General features: G+C 36.3%; 1 protein-coding gene across 1 annotated transcript in view; it reads left to right on the top strand.

Annotated features, from left to right (window-relative positions):
• Positions 1–4,918: 4,918 nt before the first annotated feature.
• The window catches only part of ttc21b (tetratricopeptide repeat domain 21B), a 32,322-nt gene continuing 15,697 nt past the window's right edge, over positions 4,919–21,543 (top strand). Inside the window, exons 1-6 of the mRNA XM_088605421.1 lie at positions 4,919–5,146; positions 8,717–8,846; positions 8,953–9,063; positions 11,349–11,515; positions 14,540–14,662; positions 19,649–19,806. Of these exons, the coding sequence (XP_088461547.1) occupies positions 5,117–5,146; positions 8,717–8,846; positions 8,953–9,063; positions 11,349–11,515; positions 14,540–14,662; positions 19,649–19,806 (719 nt within the window). The 5' untranslated portion in view covers positions 4,919–5,116. The remainder of the gene's footprint in view (positions 5,147–8,716; positions 8,847–8,952; positions 9,064–11,348; positions 11,516–14,539; positions 14,663–19,648; positions 19,807–21,543) is intronic.

Genomic DNA, 21,543 nt, shown 5'->3' with positions numbered 1-21,543 from the left:
TGACAACCCATTCCTCCAGGTCACTGAGATGTCAATTTGTTTAAAAAAAATAGAGGGTACTTTAAAACTTCTAATAGCATGTTTAAAGTAATGTTTTTGCTACATTAAAATAAATTGCAAATGGCTATGTCATGCAAATAATATTGTTATTTAAAAAAAGGATTTAAACAAGATATATACTGTACATAGAATACTCAGCAATATACTGTACTGTAAATCTTTGCCATTTCAGTCTTTATTGGCTAATGGTCTGACAGTACCAATGCTATATCAGTGGTAATACAGTAAATATAGTCAATATCAGTTACTACTATCACTGATAGTATCAGTAACAGATGCAGCGATGTGAGGGACTATATAAATGCAATCATTCTTCATATTCTTAGTCTTAGTCTTAGTCTTAGTCTTATTGGTAGTAGGAGCAGTGGCAGTGACAGTGGCAGTAGTCAGACATACAAAGAACTAAACACACTCCCTTTACCTTAATCATATTTCCACAATAGAATTTACTCCTAATCTCCTAAATGTGCTACAAAAATCAAATGGTTATTTTGAAAATTCAATGATCTATTTAAATGTAAAGCTTCTGAGTTCTGGATGGATTAAATCACACATCTTGATTCTCGTCGCCTCATTTTCTGTTTTTATAATGCCAAATATGTTCATCTAAGATACAGCAGATGGTTGTCAAAAGAATCTTGTGCTCAGAATAATTGCTGCTCAACAATTAAATGCATCCAGCAATCAGAACAAAAGAGAGGGAGAGCCAGGGGAGGGACCATCATTACTTATTACATTTCCACAAATTCAAAAAGTGCCTCAGGAAAAAAAAAACTAACTGGTTTCCTTTTTTCAGCTTCAGCTTAACATATGTTCTAATTTATCAGAATGTATTACCTTTAATCCTCACAGGTTAGAAACAGAATGTTGGAATCTGCAAAAACTGGCCTTATAAGGGAAAACGTACAGGTACAGTAATACATTAGAAAAGGTGATACTTTATATTGCAACTTTCCAAATGGTTTTGTTCTTTGTGAGCAATTGAATACAGTATCAGGAATAACTATACACATAATAGATTTTTATTTTAATGGAATTCATCTTGTTTTTTTAGAGAGATATATTAATAGAATATATAAGAGTGATATGTTATGTCTCTTGATACATTTCCAAGTAAACTATTTATAGTTTACTAAACACATTTAGTACTATGTATAGATTAACTTCTTGAATATAAAATTCTAAACTAGAACATGTACAGTAAATACGAATTATAGGAATAAACTCTTGGCTGTGGTTCATTAAGTACCAAATAACAGGACCACCCTGAAGTACTGTATAAGAACTTAAACTGAGATATTTACTACACTTTTTGTCTTCCTCATCAACTCTGCAGCAAGTTTGCAATGTTGCAACTCCCACTTAAAAATGCAAATTAAGCCATTATAAAAAACACATACATTGAAACAATCAAATATTGAGTAGAATGATTAATGAACTCTAAAGATACAAACTCACAATCCTTTGTAATATATAGTAAACAAATTATTTTATAAAATAATATCACTTAAATGAGAAAAAAAAACAAAGGCTGGAGATATTGACTTATACTGGTAAAATAAAATGGGCTAAGCAGTTGAACAGTCCAAGCTTACATCCAATTGTTTTATCTCCAAGATTTTAAAATAAAAGTTACAAATGAATAATATCTTATAGAAATGTCCAATATCTACTACGCTACAGCTCAAAATCAGATATTACCCAGCTTCTCTTGAAATCCATCAACATTTGAAAATCATTGTATTACAAATTGGTATGACTTGAAAGTGTCAATACTACAAATTGTTAACAGATAAATGTGCACACTGCTACTATTGTGAGGAGGCTGGGAATTAAGCAAGAGCACACTTAACTTTCTTAATTTCTAAGCAATGTAGGGGATAGTAAGAATCAGGATAATGATGTGGTCTGAGAAGGATCTAGATTTCATGAATTTCAATAAGTTACGTCAAGCTAAAGGCACATCTTTCAACATTAACATCGTCTTAAAAGATTTTCTGCTAAGTAGAGATAGCTCTAATTCCATCTATAGTGCTTCCATAATTGAATACCCACTGCAATAACAGAACATGCAATACAAATTAGGCAAAAAATGGAACTTGATCTACACACCAACATTTGCTCCTCAAAAAAACAGTCTTCTTTTCTGTGTAGATGAACCATATTGTCCAAGAGAGTGCAGAGGAGGTGATGCATGACTGTACAGTAAATAGGCCTCAGAGCAGAGGAAGAAAGATTGGGACATTGCTGGGAAAGAACCACACATTATGCTAATTTGGTCATTCTCTAGATAACAAACGAATTCTAATTGATTCATTACTGGGGGCATGGAAGAAATGACCTATTAAAAAATTAAAATCTGAGTCACATACTGTAATTGCCATAATTAATTCACATAAACATTGCAAATGAGACGCTTAAATAAATACTTTTGGCAAAAGATGGCATATGGTGCACATAACTTGTTTTTCACATCATCCACATACATCAATCGCAATGGTTTTAAAATACAGTAAGACAGAATACAGTTTTACTTATTCTTCAATTGTTAATTCTTACTGTATATACCTGCTGAATTGCTACTTTTAATCTAAATATAATTGTACAAATTCTATTATCCTTCAGAGGGTTTTGGGCATTTGGTCCTATTTAACTAATTGTGCATGTGCTGTATTTTTTGTCATTCGCTTCTACCTGTTTACTTGTTTTTGTTTTATTACAACAAGATGTAAAATTAATAAAGACGTTATTTTGCCCTATTTTGTGATATTTTGACTACATGTAGAGGCTAAAATATTCTATTCTAATTACACACATTTCATTAGCATTGTACCATAGCTTAGTTCAGTTAGGTTGCATACAAATACAGAATCAGCAAACAATCCCTGAAGGGGCTGTAAAGAGAAATCAGGTTACCATCCTGATTATATTCATTACTTTATACCATTTTATCCGCTTCTTTCTTTGATCTGATAAACTGCAGTTCTTGGACACACAAGACTACTGTACCTTACATACAGTAGTGTGTCACTTTTATTCAGTATTGTCCTGTCTTCTTTGTTCATGTTAATTGAATAAAATCCTTCAAGTGTGAGCAAAAACACACACATACTGTATACAATACAGGTATGTACAGTATATCACCTCTTTCTCTCACACCTGATGAAGGCTCCACAGCTGAAATGTTGTTTTTTCTTTTCTTCTCTTTTCAGCATGGAATACTTGTTCCTCAACATATACAGTATGTTCTTGAACTCACAAATGAGACCTTAACTGACCGGGTGAGATGCGCCCATGTAAAACACAAGGATTAAAATAGCAATTATGGCTTATAATAAAGCTCTTAAGCACACACCAAAATTAACAACTCTGAAAGGTGCATTTGGAAGACAAACTACTGCAAACAATTTCGATCAAATGCATGTTATCGTTTTGGTGTTTCATAGTTTTAATGACTATTAAAAATATTTTAATTGTCACTTTAAAGTGAAATAAAGAAATAAAGAGTTGATAAGATCTTATGTTTGTATTTCTCCTTGATGCAACACTAATACATTTAAATGATGACATATAATATCTAATGATCTTACAAATGTACTCAGATTGGCTCCACAGCTATCCTAGCATGTTGTGATCTACAGTACATCATGTCACATACATTTTTCACAGAAATCTCATGCACTCAGCTCAGTATCTCAATACACAGACTTCCTCCTTCACAGTGAGACCTTCATAATTGTGCAGATTTAATCCATAGAGGGATATGATAAAATAATCATTATACTAAGACATTGGACTGGATAAAATTAAAAGTGACATTCCCCACTTCAAGCAGAACTACACCTATGGCTTTGGAACAAACAAACAAGCCAAATTCCATTCCACTACATAAGTCAATTTCTTTCAGGCTATGTGACAATGACAACATAGGGTGAGTTTTGTTTTCAGTATGATCCACTTGGTATGCCCTATCATACTGTTGTATGATATGCATGCCACATCATTTAAAAACATGTGCAATGACATGCCTGGAAACCAACTACCAAAACATCTGTTGCTGATAAATTACTAAAAACACATGGAGTTGTTTGCTGCTATCAAGTTAGTTTTGTTTTATTACAGTGGTATTAAATTGAATTCAATTGAGCAGACTAAAGCGGTCCGATTACCTTTAAATATAATACACTAACAGGAAGACATACAGTACTGTAGGGCATATGTTGCTATGGTTGTGTTCCATACTTAATATTTGCTTGTTAATAGCTGAAGCGCCTTACGTTGTTTTTCCCCTTTTTTACCAGTTGAGTCGCTTTCATTTTAGTATCCTGAAAGGGAATCCTTTGATTGGAATAAGCGATGTCATTGTCTCCCTTTCAGCAATGATTATTACAGGTCAAACAGAAAGGCATTGCCAGTGTCCCTCTCTAACGTCAAATCCAGGCATTTAAAGTGTCTGATGAGCAGTTTGGTTTTAACCTTTGAATGGATCTTCAGTTTAATGGAATACAGTTTAATTTAACATCAGGAATCAGCGTTATCATTAATTTAAGCAATTACCAATTTTCGGGGGGTATTCAGGAGTTGTCTCTTGTTCTAAAATTTAAAGAATTTAAAGAGTTTTCATGCTTACTAATCTAATTATTAGCAACATTACAGTCATCTTTACAATTAAAGTGTGCTTAGTAAATTTAAAATTACTGCTGTCATTAACAACCCGCATTTTATTAAATTTCCCTGTCCTTCTCTTTGAGTTTTTAATTTAAAAATCATGTTTTACTGCTTATAGATATTTTGTTTTAAACGACTATGGTTTGTGCGCCACCTTGTGCTGCAAACTTGCTTCAGCGATCTCCAGAGCTAGTTCCATACAGTAATTCCTGAACACCTCACGGAAATGGCGGCCGTTGTTTAGTAACCTGGACGCTGTGGAACTATCAAGATGGCGAGACAGAAGTAAAATGCTGTACTTTATGGTTTTATTTTTTAATTGATAACAGAGCAGCTCAGGCACTTTTATCTGATTCGCGACTTGTTCAGAATCGACAGAGACGCTACCATGCCAGATACAGATGAGGAGTTGCTGTTGGTGAGTTTTTATGGTGTTTATGTTTTTATCTTTAGCTTCTCGATAGCAGAAGGCAGACCAACTTTAATACTCTTGATGCCGATAAGCGAAAATGTTGCAAATAATGCATTTTAAATGTTTAAATAGTAACTGTTATGTTGTAAATAGTGACAAAACAATGTATCATATATTGATACTACTAGATTCATGCATGTATTGTTTTGTGCTGAAACAATTTCGAGCACTGTACAGTATTTTCCGAAACTATGAAGTCTGGCATTATCGCGAACTTGACATTTTAGACGCTTTAAGATTCTGTATTCCTGCAATTAAATGCATCATAGCTGTTCATGTCATGCTGTAGTGTATGCAAACAGTACAGACAGTCCCTTGGTTTGTACGGACTGCTGTTTAAAAGTAACACTGTGAGGTGAAGTTCTTTATACACGTTAATTATTTTTGCATATTACGTACGGCGTGTTTATGTGGATAATCTGGCCTTAGGTGTTTTCTGTGATAATATGTATGATTTGAACCAAAGATTCCAAACAGCCTTTAAAAGAATTTGTAGAATATGTAGAATATGCACAAGTCGCACACACAAACCATCATTCACTGAAATTTACTATGGCATAGTATACAACCCTGTTACAGTTGGATGAAATTGAAATATAATGTGCAGTACGTTTATGTGAACGTCATGGATTTTCAGTTGATTTAATCAAAAAGTGGAAACATACTTTACCTTACTGGATCCAGTAATATACTTTATATTACTGGTATACTTAGTATGACAAAACGACATGGCATCATGTAAATGTTCTGAGAACATTATAGAAATTGCACTTATAAACTCCCCACAGCCCTGAACATACAGCTGTTTTGCAATTTCTGTGTCCACAAAAATCACAGTTATGAAATGTTAAGTGGAAGATAATATTATAATGTATGCTATTTTAATTAATGTAGAGTACAACTGAGGTGTGGACCGTGTTAAAACTGTGGTTGTCCCTCCAAACTGGGCTTCGGGCAATGATAAAGCCTGTTAGGGATGCCATAGTGACACCAACAGTGGCTTTGAAACTGCTTTAGTGTTCAGTGACTGACATGGGAGAAAATGTCCATCACTCACAAATATACTGGCCACACTGAAACAAGGTGTGGGGCAACACATCTCAATGCCAGCATGGCTTTTGAAATAATATTGTAAACATGGATAAATGTGGTCAAACATCACAAATTTGGAACCTTTTAATATTGTAACTCTTCGGGGTTCACATGCCGCATCAGGTTGGCCCCCCACCATCGGGGACTCAAAACCGGGCTTCCGGCGTCACTCAATAGGGACCCAGCCACTTGAGCCAAAGGGAAATCTCCCTTCAGCCCGGCAGCTGCAGTCCCTGCTATACACAATGGTGGCCGTATTCATTACAATATAAATTGTGATGCCGCACGGGGGTGTACTTTGATTGGTATGGTTTTCCCCACGGTCTCATTTTGTTTTCTGTAGTTTTCCCCCTGCCTAAGTTGGAGCCACAGAGCTCACAGGAGTCTGGACACCAAAAATCACTGAAGCAGGCATCAGCTGTGCATCCTGCTCCAGTCTAGATAAATAGAGCGCCAAACCAGTAAAGAGCGTGACAATAGTACAAGGGTGAAACAGGAGCTCAAGCTTGTGCTGCAGACAGGGAGGGTGGCAAGACGTAGTAATTAAGCTCAACTGTAAAATAAGTGGGGGTGCTGCTGTTCTACATCAAAAACTGCTGAAATTTAGTATTGGCCTCAGGCTTCAGGAATTAAACCTTTCTGCTATAAAATAAGCAGTGATTTTACTGCCCATGGAGCCACAATACAGCACAAGTTGCTGCACTATAAATCCAGTTTTAAGACTGGAATAATGAAGTGCCTGGCTATTAAGCAAACCATCGGGGTAAAAAGGATATGCCGTGTTACCACACCAGCTGGGAAGATGTGATGCTGATAGTACTGCTTCATGAACTCGGTGAAGACAAATATGTGACACTGTGAAGATGGCACCAGGAAGCCACTGTCCACCATACTGATACGGTGTGAGATACTGGGAAGCGCAAGACACTGGCTGAGATGGCCAAAACCTGAAGCGAAAGTTACTTTTGAGTAACCACAACCATTTCTGCAAAATACACCGGCATGGTTGATTGATTGTGGTGGTAGTGGTTGAGCTGCCCCAGCACCAGTATTTGGAGACTGGAATAAGTGAGGAAAGAGCTCAAAGAGGAGCATAGGTTTTCTTTTGTCATTTTATTCTATGCTGTTTGTTTCCGCACATGTAAATAAAGTGCCTTTTTCACCTTAAATCTTGTGTGGGGTGCATCTACATTTGGGTTCCTACCTAAAACCTGTGTCCCATGTTGTGGGCTGACTCACACATCATTGAAAAATGCTAAGTATTACATCTGGTGCAAGCAAAACACATGTTACACTTATATAATAATCATATTAAAACTGTGAAAGGATGTGCTTGACCTTTATTGAACCAATAAAGTGCTCAGTTTAGATTAAGTCCCTTTTCTTGGCTAGACTCTATTTTTTTAAGATTCTGTTTAAAACACATGTTCCAGTAGGGTCTCCCTTTTCTGTCTCCGTGTTGAAAAGAATCGAAGAATCCAATTTGCAGCACGTGGAAAGGTTTTACCAAACACGTGTGGTATTCTCCTGTGATTAATTCAGCAAAGAGCGCCTGTCGGGCTAGGATTCCCATTGATCTGTGTGGTGGATAGAAAAATTAAGGAAAAGACAGTTTGCACTATTTCTATGGATACCACAATAAATAGTAATGGTCAGGGTAAAGGCAGAATCTTCTGGCGCATGAGCATTTCTTTTGGGTGCAGGGAAGTAAAGCAATTAAGCAGCAAGGTTTTTTGTTGATCCAATTACTTTCTCTGATAAGGAGGTCTTGGGGTATGTCACATTATAACGCCTAATAGTTTAAATGTTGTTTAAGGTCTGTTATTTCATCGATGGTTTATTTTGTTATAATACAGAGCACCTGTATGCTGTTAAATAATCAAGCAGTGTTTAAAAATACTACACTGGCAGCCATTATCTCTCATCTGAGACACCCTTTTCTGGAGAAAATTAAACATGAATAACCTGCTTGTTGGTGAAGTTTATTATGCACGATTATCTATAAAGAAGGGCGTTTCGACTGGGTGAAAACATAAAGGTGCTCACAAAGCACCAATTTAGCTTCCAGGCATTGCGGCACTGAATTGGGGTCATTGTTACCAGCTGATTGAAATGGCATTCACCAAGCTGGATGGCAGGATTCGAAATCTGTTTCGCAGCCTTTCATAAATTCATTTATTTATTTTAAGAATATCATCAGCTTCACCTGACATCATTCACCTGCAAAACTACAAAGCTGTCACTCCTTAAGAGGATGGATGCCTGGTGGTGCTCATATTATTAAATATGCTTGATGACTTTAAAAATGACTGTAACAGGACATATTGGAGTATTATGTTACAGGGAGCCAATTGTAGAATATCTTAGTTTAAGTAATTGCATGCTAATCATTATGTTTACATTTGATTTTTTTTGTGTTTATAGGCATCAATTAATTTTTACTGCCAGGAAAAATATTTCAGTCATGTACAGAATGCTGCAAATGAGGCTCTGAAGAAGTATAGCAACGATCCTGTCTTCACATTTTTCCATGCCTATGGAATTCTAATGGAAGGTAGGTAAAGGAAAGACCTCTTCAGCTGACTTATGCCAAATCACTTAAATATTTAGAAAATACAGTTTGCATTTTTGTGTCTTTTAATGAATGTTATAATCTTTAGGCAAAATTCAAGAGGCCATTCGGGAATTGGAAAGTATTAAAGACCGACGAGAGGTGTCACTCTGCACTTTGATGGCCCTTACTTATGCCCATAAGAAAAGTCCACTTCCAGGTATGTTTTTCTTTTTGGAGATTCTTTCCAATGAGTGATTATCATATACAGTATGCTTCAGGAGTTTCAATGCTGTCTATGCAATATACACTCCATAGATATTGATTGTTTTCCATGCTACTGTAAGAATAAGAGTGATAGGTATAGATTTATACTGGTTATACGATAGGACCTTACTGTCAGTGGGCATTCCCATTCTTGAAAAACTTCAATGTTCTATGTAATCTGAAGTTGAACTTTTTGGCTACATAAGAAAGTGTATATGAAGTAAAAATCAGACACTGTCTTCCAACAGAAGAACCTCATCCCAGCTGTCAGGCATGGCGATGGGAGTTGGGATTTGAAACTGCCCAGATGGTTTTCCATCGTTGATATAACCCTGAATTTGGCATTGTATTAGCAAACATTGGAGGAGAATGTCAATTCCCTCCATTCGTCAGTTGAAGCTGAGCCGAAAGTAGGTCATGCGGCAAGACAATGATCCTAAACATACAAGCAGATCTACAACAGAATAACTGAAGAAGAAGTTTCTCATTTTGGATTGGCCAAGTCAGAGTCCAGACCCAAAACCCTATTTACGTGTTATGGCATGACCTTAATTAAGCTGTTCATTCAATGAAACCCTCAATTGAATGAATGAAGTCAAAGACTTAAAGCAGTTCCGTAACAAAAGCTGTTTCAACAGATTGATTAAACAGTTAAGTCTTGTTGAAGTCATTGCTGTTCAAGAAGGTGCCACTAGTATTCCTATGAGGATATTTACCGTTATATTATTTTATTAATTACAATGATCCAAATATATGTTGTCATTGTGTTTTACATTTTATCTAGTTATCTTCATCTTTTATTAAGACTTAATAATCTTATTATGTTTTAGGTCTAAAATATACAAAAATAACCAACCTTGTTATATAACCAAGATTGTTAGAAATAATAGAACTTTGAAGGTCAAATTCATTGAGCACAAGTAGCACTCCACTTGGTGCTCCAAACATTGTTAAGCCAGTCTATGAACCCAGTGCAGTGACACAAATACAGTACATGGGCAAATTATTCTTATTTTTATAGTTTAAAGTATGAGGATTTAAGGTGCAGTAAATCATCTTAAAGCAAGAGACCAAGCAATCTTTCAAAGCATTTTAACAAAGCAGCAGCAACAGTAGCCTATAGGTTTAGACCTTGGTGCCATTCTTTCACACTTGGTAATGGGTTTTGTCACAGTTAAACACTTTTTCTGGCTTGTATGTCTTCTCTTGTGAGCTTCAGTAGGTGCTCCAGAAGCTCCAAAGCAGCTTCATGGTTGGCTGATGAAGATTTCTCAGTCATGTTTACATTAGTAACAGTGATGCACCACTAGGGACTTGGAGCAGTAGTAAGCCTCTTTTAAATAGGCAGATCTAAGAAAACAGATACACACTCAGGTGTAAGGTAAACATGGTGCATTTTATCTATACAGTGAAGTTAAACTGCCAAAACGCAAACAGTACCCAAGTGCCTCTTGAACTCTTACTAAAAGTGGAGAATCCTTAGGCCTTTAAGGATATAGATAAGATAAGATCACTTTATTGGCCATGTACAATTTCTTGTATTAGGAATTTGTCTTTTCGCATACCTCAGCTTGCTCTCCATGAGATGCACAGACAGGGTGAGAAGCTTGGGGTCAGAGTGCAGGGTTGATGGTTTCACTAAAAATATCTTGGGTGAACAAACACAAACGTGCTTTCTTAATCAAAATTATTTTATTTGCAGTAGTAGTAACCTGGGTGGCACAGTGGCGCAGTGGTTAGCATTGCTGCCTCAGAGCACTGGGGCCCGGGGTTCAATTCTGGACCTGGGATACTGTCTGCTTGACGTTTGTGTGTTCTCTCAGTGGGTTTCCTGACTGAGTTTCCTCTGGGTTTTCTGGTTTCCTTCCATACTGGAAAGCATGCTGGTAGGTTAGGTGTGAATGTGTGCATGTCTGTGTCTGTCCTGCAATGGACTGGTTTCCCATCCAGAGTGTACCCTGTCTGGTGCTTGTTGCTTCCTGGGACAGGCTCAAGCTCCCCGGTAACCCTGAAAAGGCTGATGGTTACAAAATGCTTATCCATCCATCTCTTTTGTATTTTGACTCTGAAATGTTTGCTTTGAAAAAAATGCAAGTTTCCAGCAGTTGAGTACTTACCAGTGAAGGGTATTGATAAACAATTCAGCTGTAAGTTTATCTTGTATCGCAATATCTAAGGAAGTATCCTAATACACCTCACTTGTATGTGAATGTAGTTGCTGTTTAATCTCTTTTGTAGATCGAGATGCTATCCAAGAGCTGGATGCTAAGCTGAAGGAAGATCGCAAGAGTGCAGGTCAGAAGGGACTGTATTTTGCAGGGCTGTTTCTTTGGCATCTGGGCCGCAATGACAAAGCAAGAGAATACATTGAACGGATGATTAAGATTTCCAATAGTGCTAAAGAAGTGAGTGTTTTTACCTTTCAAATCAGCAGTATGTACAGTAGCTGTATATGTTTTAATGTAAAAAGTTACAGATATAAGTACTGATTTATGCTTGTGCTATGAAGCAGTTATTTCTATCACTTTTTGTATATGTACCTATTGTAGAGCAAAGACCATTTCATTGGATTTGTATTATACAGAGTGATTTATTATTTTATGAATAACATTTTTATCAGCAGTGTATACCAGCATGCATTCATTTATTTACTTGTCGTTTTGTAAATTTGTTAACTTAAAAACACGAGCTTTGGTTTCCAGTAAATATGAGTGCAAATAAAATTTGCAATAGTGGACCAGATTTGATTTAAAAGTATTTCAGTTAGACCTTGTATGTTGTTACATAAATTAGAGAAACACTAGGCAAAACCATTGCATGGTATGACTCGTAATGTTTTGCATTTTTTTGTGTTTATTTTACAATAAAACACCTTGTTTCTTCATTAGATACCATTTGAGCAAAATTAGCATTATTAAACGTTTATTTAAAATACAATTTGAATTACCGTACACCACTTAAATGTTCTTTTAAAAAAAATATTGTCAGCAATCTTGTTCAATAACAGGCAAACGAAAACAGCAAGAGTTGTTGCAATACGACTCTTGCTGTTTTGTCACACACCCTTGCAATACGAATTATCGTTTAATATGAATTGTCGCTTCAATGAAGCATGTATTTGAAATACCTTTATTTAAATACATTTCTTCCATGTACAAATCCTTTTTTCTTACAACAAATGTGCTTTCCTTCACAGTCGATGTGATATAATTTGGATTACTGTACCCTACTTAAGTTTTCTTCTTTTGAAAAAGATATTATGGGCACATCTTGTGATTTCACCAAATGATTATCATTGAACCCCTTAATTTTAACACCATGTCAACAGATGTGTTGCACAGGCTTCAGGTGTTACACAAGCAAAAAAAAAAACAATTTTCCCTGGCTGTAAAATTTGAAGTGATAGGACTAAAAAAGCAGTCAATAGGTATTAGAATTACCTTGGGTTTAAAGCTGCACTGTGCACATGTTCAGCAGTTTACACTTTTTACACGTTTTAGTTGTCTTGCTAACCGCTACAATAAGTTAAATGGGCTAATTATAATAACCATGCAATAGTGTTCTTATTTAGACAATTCTGTATTCTTAAGTAACAATTAGTAATATCAGGCAATTTTTAGACATCAGTAATGAGTTATAAGCTTTCGCATATAATGAGAATTTAATTTTCATTATGCAAAAGCTTTTATTATGAACAGTTTTTGAGGAATAAGTTACCTTCTCAAACCGAGTAACAGGTGTATTTGTGTATCAGCTGTTAAACTACAGGACTGAAATGCGAGTTACTGTATTTGGGCTCTGGCATTAGAGATCAACATCTCATTTAAGTTTTGCTTGAGCAGTTGATTAACTTTTTTAGTGAATTATTAGTGTTTTTAACTGGAAAACAGCAAAAAATGATAGGGACATCTTATGAAAATAAAAATAAAATATTTGCAAGATATCAGCAATATGACCATCTAAACTAATGCTATTGCTCTTTCTCAACTGTTGTCTGTACATATGAAGCAAATCAGTGTTTTGTTCACGTCTATGAAGTCTACAAATCTTAATTTCTCCATTTCTCTTGAACAATGCAGCATTATTTTTGTTTTCTTCGATAACATGGCCCTTATTACTATTACTAATAATTACTTATTACTTTAGAAATATCCTTTTGAGATATAAATGAAAAACATTAAGTACAGTTTCATTGACCAATGGTGGTTCAGTTGCTGAGGGTGTTTCAGAGTTTGGAGGAGGAGAATGGAGGACTTGTGTGTACAGGTTTTGTGGAGTGAGATTTTTCCTCGCCATTTATGCTAAAAGACAAATTCCTTATACACGAAGTTGTGTATGGCCAATAAAGTGATTCTATCTTATCTATTTACATACAGTACAAAAACCAGCCTCTGTCAACTGCCTTTAGGTAGAGGTGGAGAAACACAGGGAGCATTGTGTATTCAGGCTGATACAGATCACAATGGGTGTCTGCTTCACCGACAAGGTGCAAATTGAATCCTGGCCAAGGACTCATGATTACAGCTGCTGAAGGCCATATGTTTGACACCCCTGGTCTACCAGTACATAGGACAGCACCAGTATCAAAACCCAAAGGAAAATACAAGCAGTCGTGCTGCTGCAGTTTTAATCATGTGATTAGCCAGCAGCCATATCACCCTGCAACTCACAACTGGCAACCCACAGAAGCTAAGCAGGTGTGAGCCTGGTCAGTACCTGGATGGGAGACCTCCTGGGAAAAACTAAGGTTGCTGCTGGAAGAGGCGTTAGTGGGGCCAGCAGGGGGCGCTCACCCTGTGGCTCATGTGGGTCCTAATGCCCCAGTGTAGTGACGGGGACACTATACTGTAAACAGGCGCCGTCCTTCGGATGAGATGTAAAACCGAGGTCCTGACTCTCTGTGGTCATTAAAAATCCCAGGGTGTTTCTCGAAAAGAGTAGGGGTGTAACCCCGGCATCCTGGCCAAATTTCCCCATCGGCTGTTATCAATCATGGCCTCTTAACAATCCCCCTCTGTGAATTGGCTTCATTACTCTGCTCTCCTCCCCACTGATAGCTGATGTGTGGTGAGCGTTCTGGCGCACTATGGCTGCCGTCGCATCATCCAGGTGGATGCTGCACATTGGTGGTGGTGGAGGGGAGTCCCCATTACCTGTAAAGCGCTTTGAGTGGAGTGTCCAGAAAAAGCGCTATATAAGTGTAAGCAATTATTATTATTATTATTATTATTATTATTATTATTATTATTATTACCGGACGTGGACGTTGTAGCATAAGAAATCTTTGTAATAGTTAAAACGGTAGTTAAAAGAATAATTCAATTCAATTAAAAAAACATTGTTGAATTATTACAGTAAAATGCTTTATTTAGCAGTACAATTATTTTATCTTACTTCATTCAATTTTAACAGTCTAACTGTTTTTCCAGGGGCTAATCTTGAAAGGATGGATTGATGTGACATCTAATAAAGATTCCTATGTCAAGAAAGCTGTCAAGTACTTTGATGAAGGATTAAAGGAAAAAGCAGATGTTTTTGCTTTGATGGGAAAGGTAAACCAAGCCTTATACGTACTGTAGTGTAAATAATGTTTTCTTGGAAAACTTGCAATGGTATTTTTGCTGTATCCCTTTAAGTCCTGAATGTTTGTTTTTTTTTCCCATGAAAACGAAATTTCCCACATATAAGAATGTTTCCTTTAGTAGAACAGCTAGTTTTCCTTATTGTACATTATTTACAGACAGCAGAATTAAAAAATCCCGACATAAAATGTGAATATATAGTTTAATTAGATGTATACATGCAAACATTTTATGTAAGCTTATATGACATTATATATTTATATAAGTTTAAACATTTCTCAAAGACCACGTGACATTCACAGACTAATGATTCAGTTGCGTAGACTCAAGTTCTGTGAAAATATTTTATTTGGTGAAACTCAAAAAAGTTGTTCTTTTTTCATTCGTGCAAAGGAAAACTTTGCAAAATGTATACCTTGAATGTGACCCAATTCTTGCCAGTTTTCACCTCGATTTTGCACTCTAATGATTTGACCTTATGTCACAGGCCAATCAGGGCAGAAGCTCAGATTCCGAGATCATAAACTTTTTTCTACTGGTAGGACGTTCAAGTAGAGACAGGCTATAAAGCCTTAAAATATTGCTTATCTGAATACGATAATCTTGTTTTAAAGATTTGTGTTTTTGTTAAATGTTTCTTTTTCTATAATTAATATTTTGGGACTTTCATCATTGAGGATTTGTTTTCTTGTGGAAACCTGCATACTGTAGCTGCATAAAAGCACATCAGAAATTCCGTACACTCACTGGTAAAGGTACAATAACTACCCATGCATTGTGTAAATCGCCATCCTCTTACATTTATACAGTTATGTCTGGAAAAATTCCTCCTCTATAATTTTTCATGTATATCATTTGAAGTAGATCTTCTTGACAGTTTTACACATCAGCCATTCATTTTAATTATATATAGGTGTAAATCCTGTTAGATACCTTCCCAATCCTGTAAACTTGTTTTCATTTATTGACGTTTCATTGTCATTGTGGGAGACAGTTATACTCTTATGCTTCTCATTTGATCAGATCTGCTCCTTATGTCTTGTGATTTATATAGTTTAAAACCACTTCAAAGATTTATGGAGTGAGGTATTTAAATTGCACATAAATTGCAGGGGGTTTTGTGCTCAATAATGTAACTTTGATTAACTTCACAATGTCTTTGTACTACTGAATTACTACCAATAAATCATTTTTAATTTCTCATTGCTTCAGATCTCTGGAAAATTGAGTGGCATAGCATTACTTGAAGTACTTCAAATCCTGTGTTTAACTTTATTGAAAGAGGAAATAATTTTTGTGGTTTTATAACAATCCAGAAATGGTTATGTTTGGAAAAGATTAGTTCTGTTTCTCTTCCACTTGACTGGGTTTTCATACATTTGACAGCTATTTTTATTAGATGAATATTGATTATATGGATTATCTTTTCCCAATAGGCTCTTCTAGCCTATACTAGATCATCTTATACATTTCACATTTGCTTTGTTCCCAAATGAAATCCATTTTTTGTTCAAGGTTAAAGAGTGTGTTACCCCAGCTGCACAATAATATATAAAATTATTGCAACACTTTGAAAGCTGTTTAAAAGCAGTTGCTGGTTGGAGAAAAGAAAAGCAGTTTCGTAAATGTTGTAACCTTTAACCAAAAAAATAGCATCACAGTGACTCATTGTTGCATTCAGGTTTGGATTCTGGTGCATTTAAGTTTAAAGGACTTGCTCTAATGCATCCCCTTCATTCTAAAATGTTTCCAGACTTTGGTGAGAAACAGATGTCTAAAATGTTGTAGGCATAAGTATTGGCATCCTATATTTAAAAGAAAAATTCTTCCTCTTTTGTAAGTTGAAGCAGGTTTTATGTATATCAAGGTTACTGAGCCATTATGATGCAGCTTTGTAGGAAGCTTTATGGACATCCAAGATACTTCCAGTGAATCTTCTTTGATAGTATGTTAACCAGTTAATACATCCCATGATCTTGTTTTTGCAAAGATGCTCTACACCATTTTTCATTTACTGTAAATGAGGAAAGTGGAAGAAGACAACAATGCAAGGTGTTCCTGAAACGAATAGACCAAATTACAGATGTTGTTAGCCCAATAATACAGTTGAAAGTTGGAGGACATGCAAGGGCCTCAGTGAGGATTTTGGTATCCACACTTAAAAAGAGTATTATATAGATTTTTTTTTAATAGAGCTTTTATCCCTACATATAAATCTTCAGCTGGTGCATGATTAAAATCAAGAAACTCTTCCATTTTGGCTTGAAACTGTATCTTCCATATGGAGCAACAGTAAGAACAAAAAATGAAAGTCCTCTCCAAAGAACCCCCTGACTGGCAACCGCCTTTCAATCTCCTCCCCTTGGTGAATTGGTGACTCATACTTTCATCAGATAACTTAAAAACACTGATGCCTCCCCCTACAGTAGTTTAAAACTATTGATAGCAAAAAAATAGTAAGAAAAATAAGAAATCCCTCGTTTTCCAAGTGCTGGAAATATTCTGAACTCAGAGACCATTAGTAAGAAAATCCATCCATTATTATCAGAAAATATATCTTAGTCTTGGAAGCACAGGATGGAAGGACTGGACATTAGTCTGTCACAGTGCACATTTTGCATACTGGAAATTTTACATCAGTAAATTAGCCAGCAAGACTTTGGAAAGTGGGCAAAAAACCTAGATCAACATGCAGAGAACATAAAAACCTGACACAGAAAGTTTCTAGGCTAGAAGCAACCCCATAATTTAAGTACAGTGAGGCCGAAGTGCAGTCTTCTATGACATCGTACTGACCTTCATTAATAAAATGCCTTGTGACCAAAATACATGTTTAAACAGTGTTGGTGACAACGGATTAGATATAAGTTTGGATTTTAAATGTAGAATAAAGTCAAAATTGCTTATCTTTTGTTTTTCTAAGAATTGCCATGTAAATAGAACTACTTTGGCACCACCATATGCAATTTCGCTCTTAACAAGGGAAGATAGTACAGGTGCAAAAAGGTAAGACACCTAGATCTGACCTTATCTACACACACAGTTGTAATAAAGGAATCCTTTAAACAATAATAGTACCTTTGATAAAATAAGTGCTACGCTATCCATTTTGACAAAGCAGACCCTTTTAGATTTAAAGGGGAACTGCAATGTTATTTTTATATTTTGGGGTTAGAAAGAACATTTCAAACCGCAATGAAAGTAAAATGTACACAGTAACGTGTAAAACCTCCAATTTACATTACAAAATAGACTAAATTTCTAGGTAAGTGCCATACTATATTGCTGTCATTGTCTGTGATTCCAAACGAGGCAACAAAACGTCTGGTGATGTGAAAAGGCCCTATTTCATTGTAAACAAGCAGGCCTGTGAATACTTCTCTTTAAATCCAATCGAAATATTACTCTCGAGTTCAAGACGGCTTTGCCGACAAATACTTCTTACTTATTCATTCTGAACAGAATATTTCTGCGGTGAAATGTCTGCATGCACAACCTGTATTTACTTTCTCGTAAATCGCATGACATTAGTCATTACAGTGCTTAGTGAGCAAGAAGGGCTGGTTTAAGTCACAATTTGTGCTAGTTCTCATTCTTGCCTGTAGAAAGACCAGCAGTTTGTGACAACATGGTGACCATGCAGTACTTTTAAAAAGTTAATGATTTTGTGGAATTTTTTAAATTTGATAATACCATCAGTTAATTTAATTAATTTTTAAGAACCGGTCTGAGACATTGGGACTGATGAACCCCTTTAATGTATTCGTCTGTGTCCTGAGCTAAGGTAAATAGTGGCTGTCCACCAGCATGAAGGACTTTGAGCGGTGTAGGATACATCAGTAAAGTATGGACACTTGCTCCTTCAGAGATTTCATCAGTGCCACGTAGGCATGTCTGCTAGGTAGTTGCTGGGCTATAAGTGATGTTTTTTCAAGAAACTCTGAATTGGGAGCGATCCTCCTTTGTGACCTTATGCTCCAGCCTCTACAGCTTAGCTGGCATTTTATTGTCTTTATCTGTTGCTTTTGTCTACTAGAGACCAAATCCATTTTCAAGGCCTGAGATCTGAACATGTAAGTCTGCACATAATGCAGCAGTCCATGAGTTCACCACTACCGTCGGTTTCTACAACCAGCACCTTTTAGTAGAATTCTTCAGCATAGCAGCCATTTTAGCTACTAATTCTTTCCAGTTCTTTGTTACAGGGGATTGCTTTGTAATTAATGCTGTTATTGCTCATGAATATAAAATAAAATAAAAAAAACTGTGAAAAGGAGCGGAAAGCAGCAGGTGCTCCAACTGTGGTTATTATTCTGGCATGCTGATCATGTGATCTCCAACTCCGTCCATACATCCATTCATTTTCTAACCACTTACTCGCAGGGGAGTTGAAGCCTATCACCGTAAACATTGAGCGCAAGGCAGGGTGCACCCTAGATGGGATGCCAGTCCATTGCAGGGCACACACATTCGGAATTCTCTCAGAACCCAATTAACCTACCAGTATGTTTTTGGAAGGTGGAAGGAAGACGGAACACATGGAGGAATCCCATGCCAACATGAAGAGAACATACAGTACAAAATCCCCACACGGATAGCACCCCAGGTCCAGAATTGAAAGCAGGGCTCCAGCGCTGTGTGGCAGCAGTGCATGTTCTTGTCAAGTGCATGCTTACTAGTCTTCAGTAAACTTACTAAATGGCAATATTGACAAGTATAATTTAACAAAATATTATAATTTATGAAAGTTCCTATCTTGGATATAGGGTTCTTATACTTATGTCTACTTCTGTATGATCATAATTTGGCGTCTTAAGTATCCGATGTATGATTTTCATATGTTGACTTCATGGCTTCATTAATCAGTTTAATTAAAATATGGTATTTATGTTTTAGTTTATTGAAGTTTATTTTCTCATCATCAATTTATGAAATCTGTTATTTGTTCCTCATTAGGTACAGTATTTCGAGCTGCGTCAGAACTACTCTGGAGCTTTGGAAACTGTCAACCAGATTATTGTTAACTTTCCTGGATTCCTCCCTGCCTTTATAAAGAAAATGAAATTACTGTTACATTTGCAAGACTGGGAGCAGACTGTTGAAGCAGCACATAGGTACAGAAAATGACAAATGTTAATTGTTGCTGTTGTGTTTTTTTATGATGTTTCTGAGGATTGCTGTTTCTGTCATACATTTTGCATTAAAGTTCAACAGTTTGTGACTGCGGTCACTTGTCTTAAGCCGTTATTATTGAATAAAGGAGAAAGACTAAAGCATACAAAATGTGTAATTGAGGTAGATCATATTGGGTCTAATATGAAACTTCTGCTTTCGCTCTTTAAGAATTTTTCTAGCCTTAACGATAAAATTGTATTCAAGATCAAACCAAGACTAGGATTAATGCTACAGGATTATCTACCGTTATTGTTTTTTCAATGACTGTTCTTCATGAAGGATTTTTGCCAGGGTCCTAGAAAAAAAATAAAAATAAAATAAAAGGCCATTGAATTAATCTGCTGAACCCATGCAATTCACAAGCCTGATTTCTTTCATCTGTTTTTTAAGATACAATGAACTGGAACAAATCTGGCAGCCTGAGCTCAGTGGGCTTCCCCACTATCAGGTGTGATGAATAGAGAGCATTGACTTAATGCCATAACTGCTAACTGAAGAGCAGTGATGTGTAGGGTGCAGTGGTAGACAAGAGGTAGACAGCCTTGTCTCTTCCAAAAAAATGACATTTTAGGACTTTAGGATCTACCAACTGCTTCAATTATATAATTGACCCTTAATCACATAAGACCATATTGCTGACTTTCATTTAAATAATTAGGCCTAGGGTGTAGATGAAGCATACAGCAAAACAAACAAAAACAAAATAGTCCACCTTGCTTGCCTTTGTACTGGACATAATAATTGTCACATAGAGTTAATGCTGTTAATTTAACATTTATAAAGGACTCATTCTGATGAACAATACAGATATTGCTGAATTTCAATCAGATACAATAGAACTAAGTTCTTCCTTTAATATAAAATCAAGTGAGGTAAACTGGGTGAATGATTTTGCCAGAAGCAGTTGATATTTTTGGATATACACAAAAAATATTTGGGGAGGGTGCCTCCAAGAGAGAGAGGGTGTCAAGATGCATTAAATCAGAAACAAATCTAGGCATTTACATGAAGGGACAAAGCAGAGCTGTGAAAGATACTGTATATCAGAAATCCACTACAAATATACAGTTGATGTCTGTACTGTATATACACTACCTTGAGCTGTTTCCTGTATAGAAATAGGATCAACATCCAACGCATATTTTATAGTCTATGCTCATCTTGCACAGACGTTGTTCATGGCTGACGAGTGAGCATGGCTGAGCAGTTCTGATGTTTGCACCACTGACTAAGGCCGTTTTTACGGACTTTTAGAATTAATAATTCATGACTTTCAGAATTAGCATCGTAATGCACTTGCCAGCAGTGAGGCGAGTTTGAAGTGCAGAACTAAGGAGAGACTAAGCAACTGGTAATATGTATTTATTGTCCATATACAATGTCTTGTATTAGGAATTTTTGCATACCCCAGCTTGCTCTCCATGAGACACATGGAGAGGGAGAGAAGCTGGGGGTCAGAGCGCAGGATCAGCCATTTATGCGCCCCCCCTGAAGCAGTTGGGGTTAAGGGCCTTGTTCAGGGGCCCAAGGGAGTAGGATTCCTCTGCTGGCCACAGGATACGAACCGGCAACCTTCCAACCAGAGGTGCAGATCCTTAGCCACAGACGAGTTCCACAGATTTTTACTTAAATTCAGTTGTGCTTTTTGTTCTTTAAATTCAAGAGTTTGAAAACTT

Source organism: Lepisosteus platostomus, chromosome 14, assembly GCF_059453375.1.
Source record: "Lepisosteus platostomus isolate fLepPlt1 chromosome 14, fLepPlt1.hap1, whole genome shotgun sequence".
Classification (NCBI taxonomy): Eukaryota; Metazoa; Chordata; class Actinopteri; order Semionotiformes; family Lepisosteidae; genus Lepisosteus; species Lepisosteus platostomus.
This window is presented reverse-complemented; position numbering and strand designations above follow the sequence as displayed.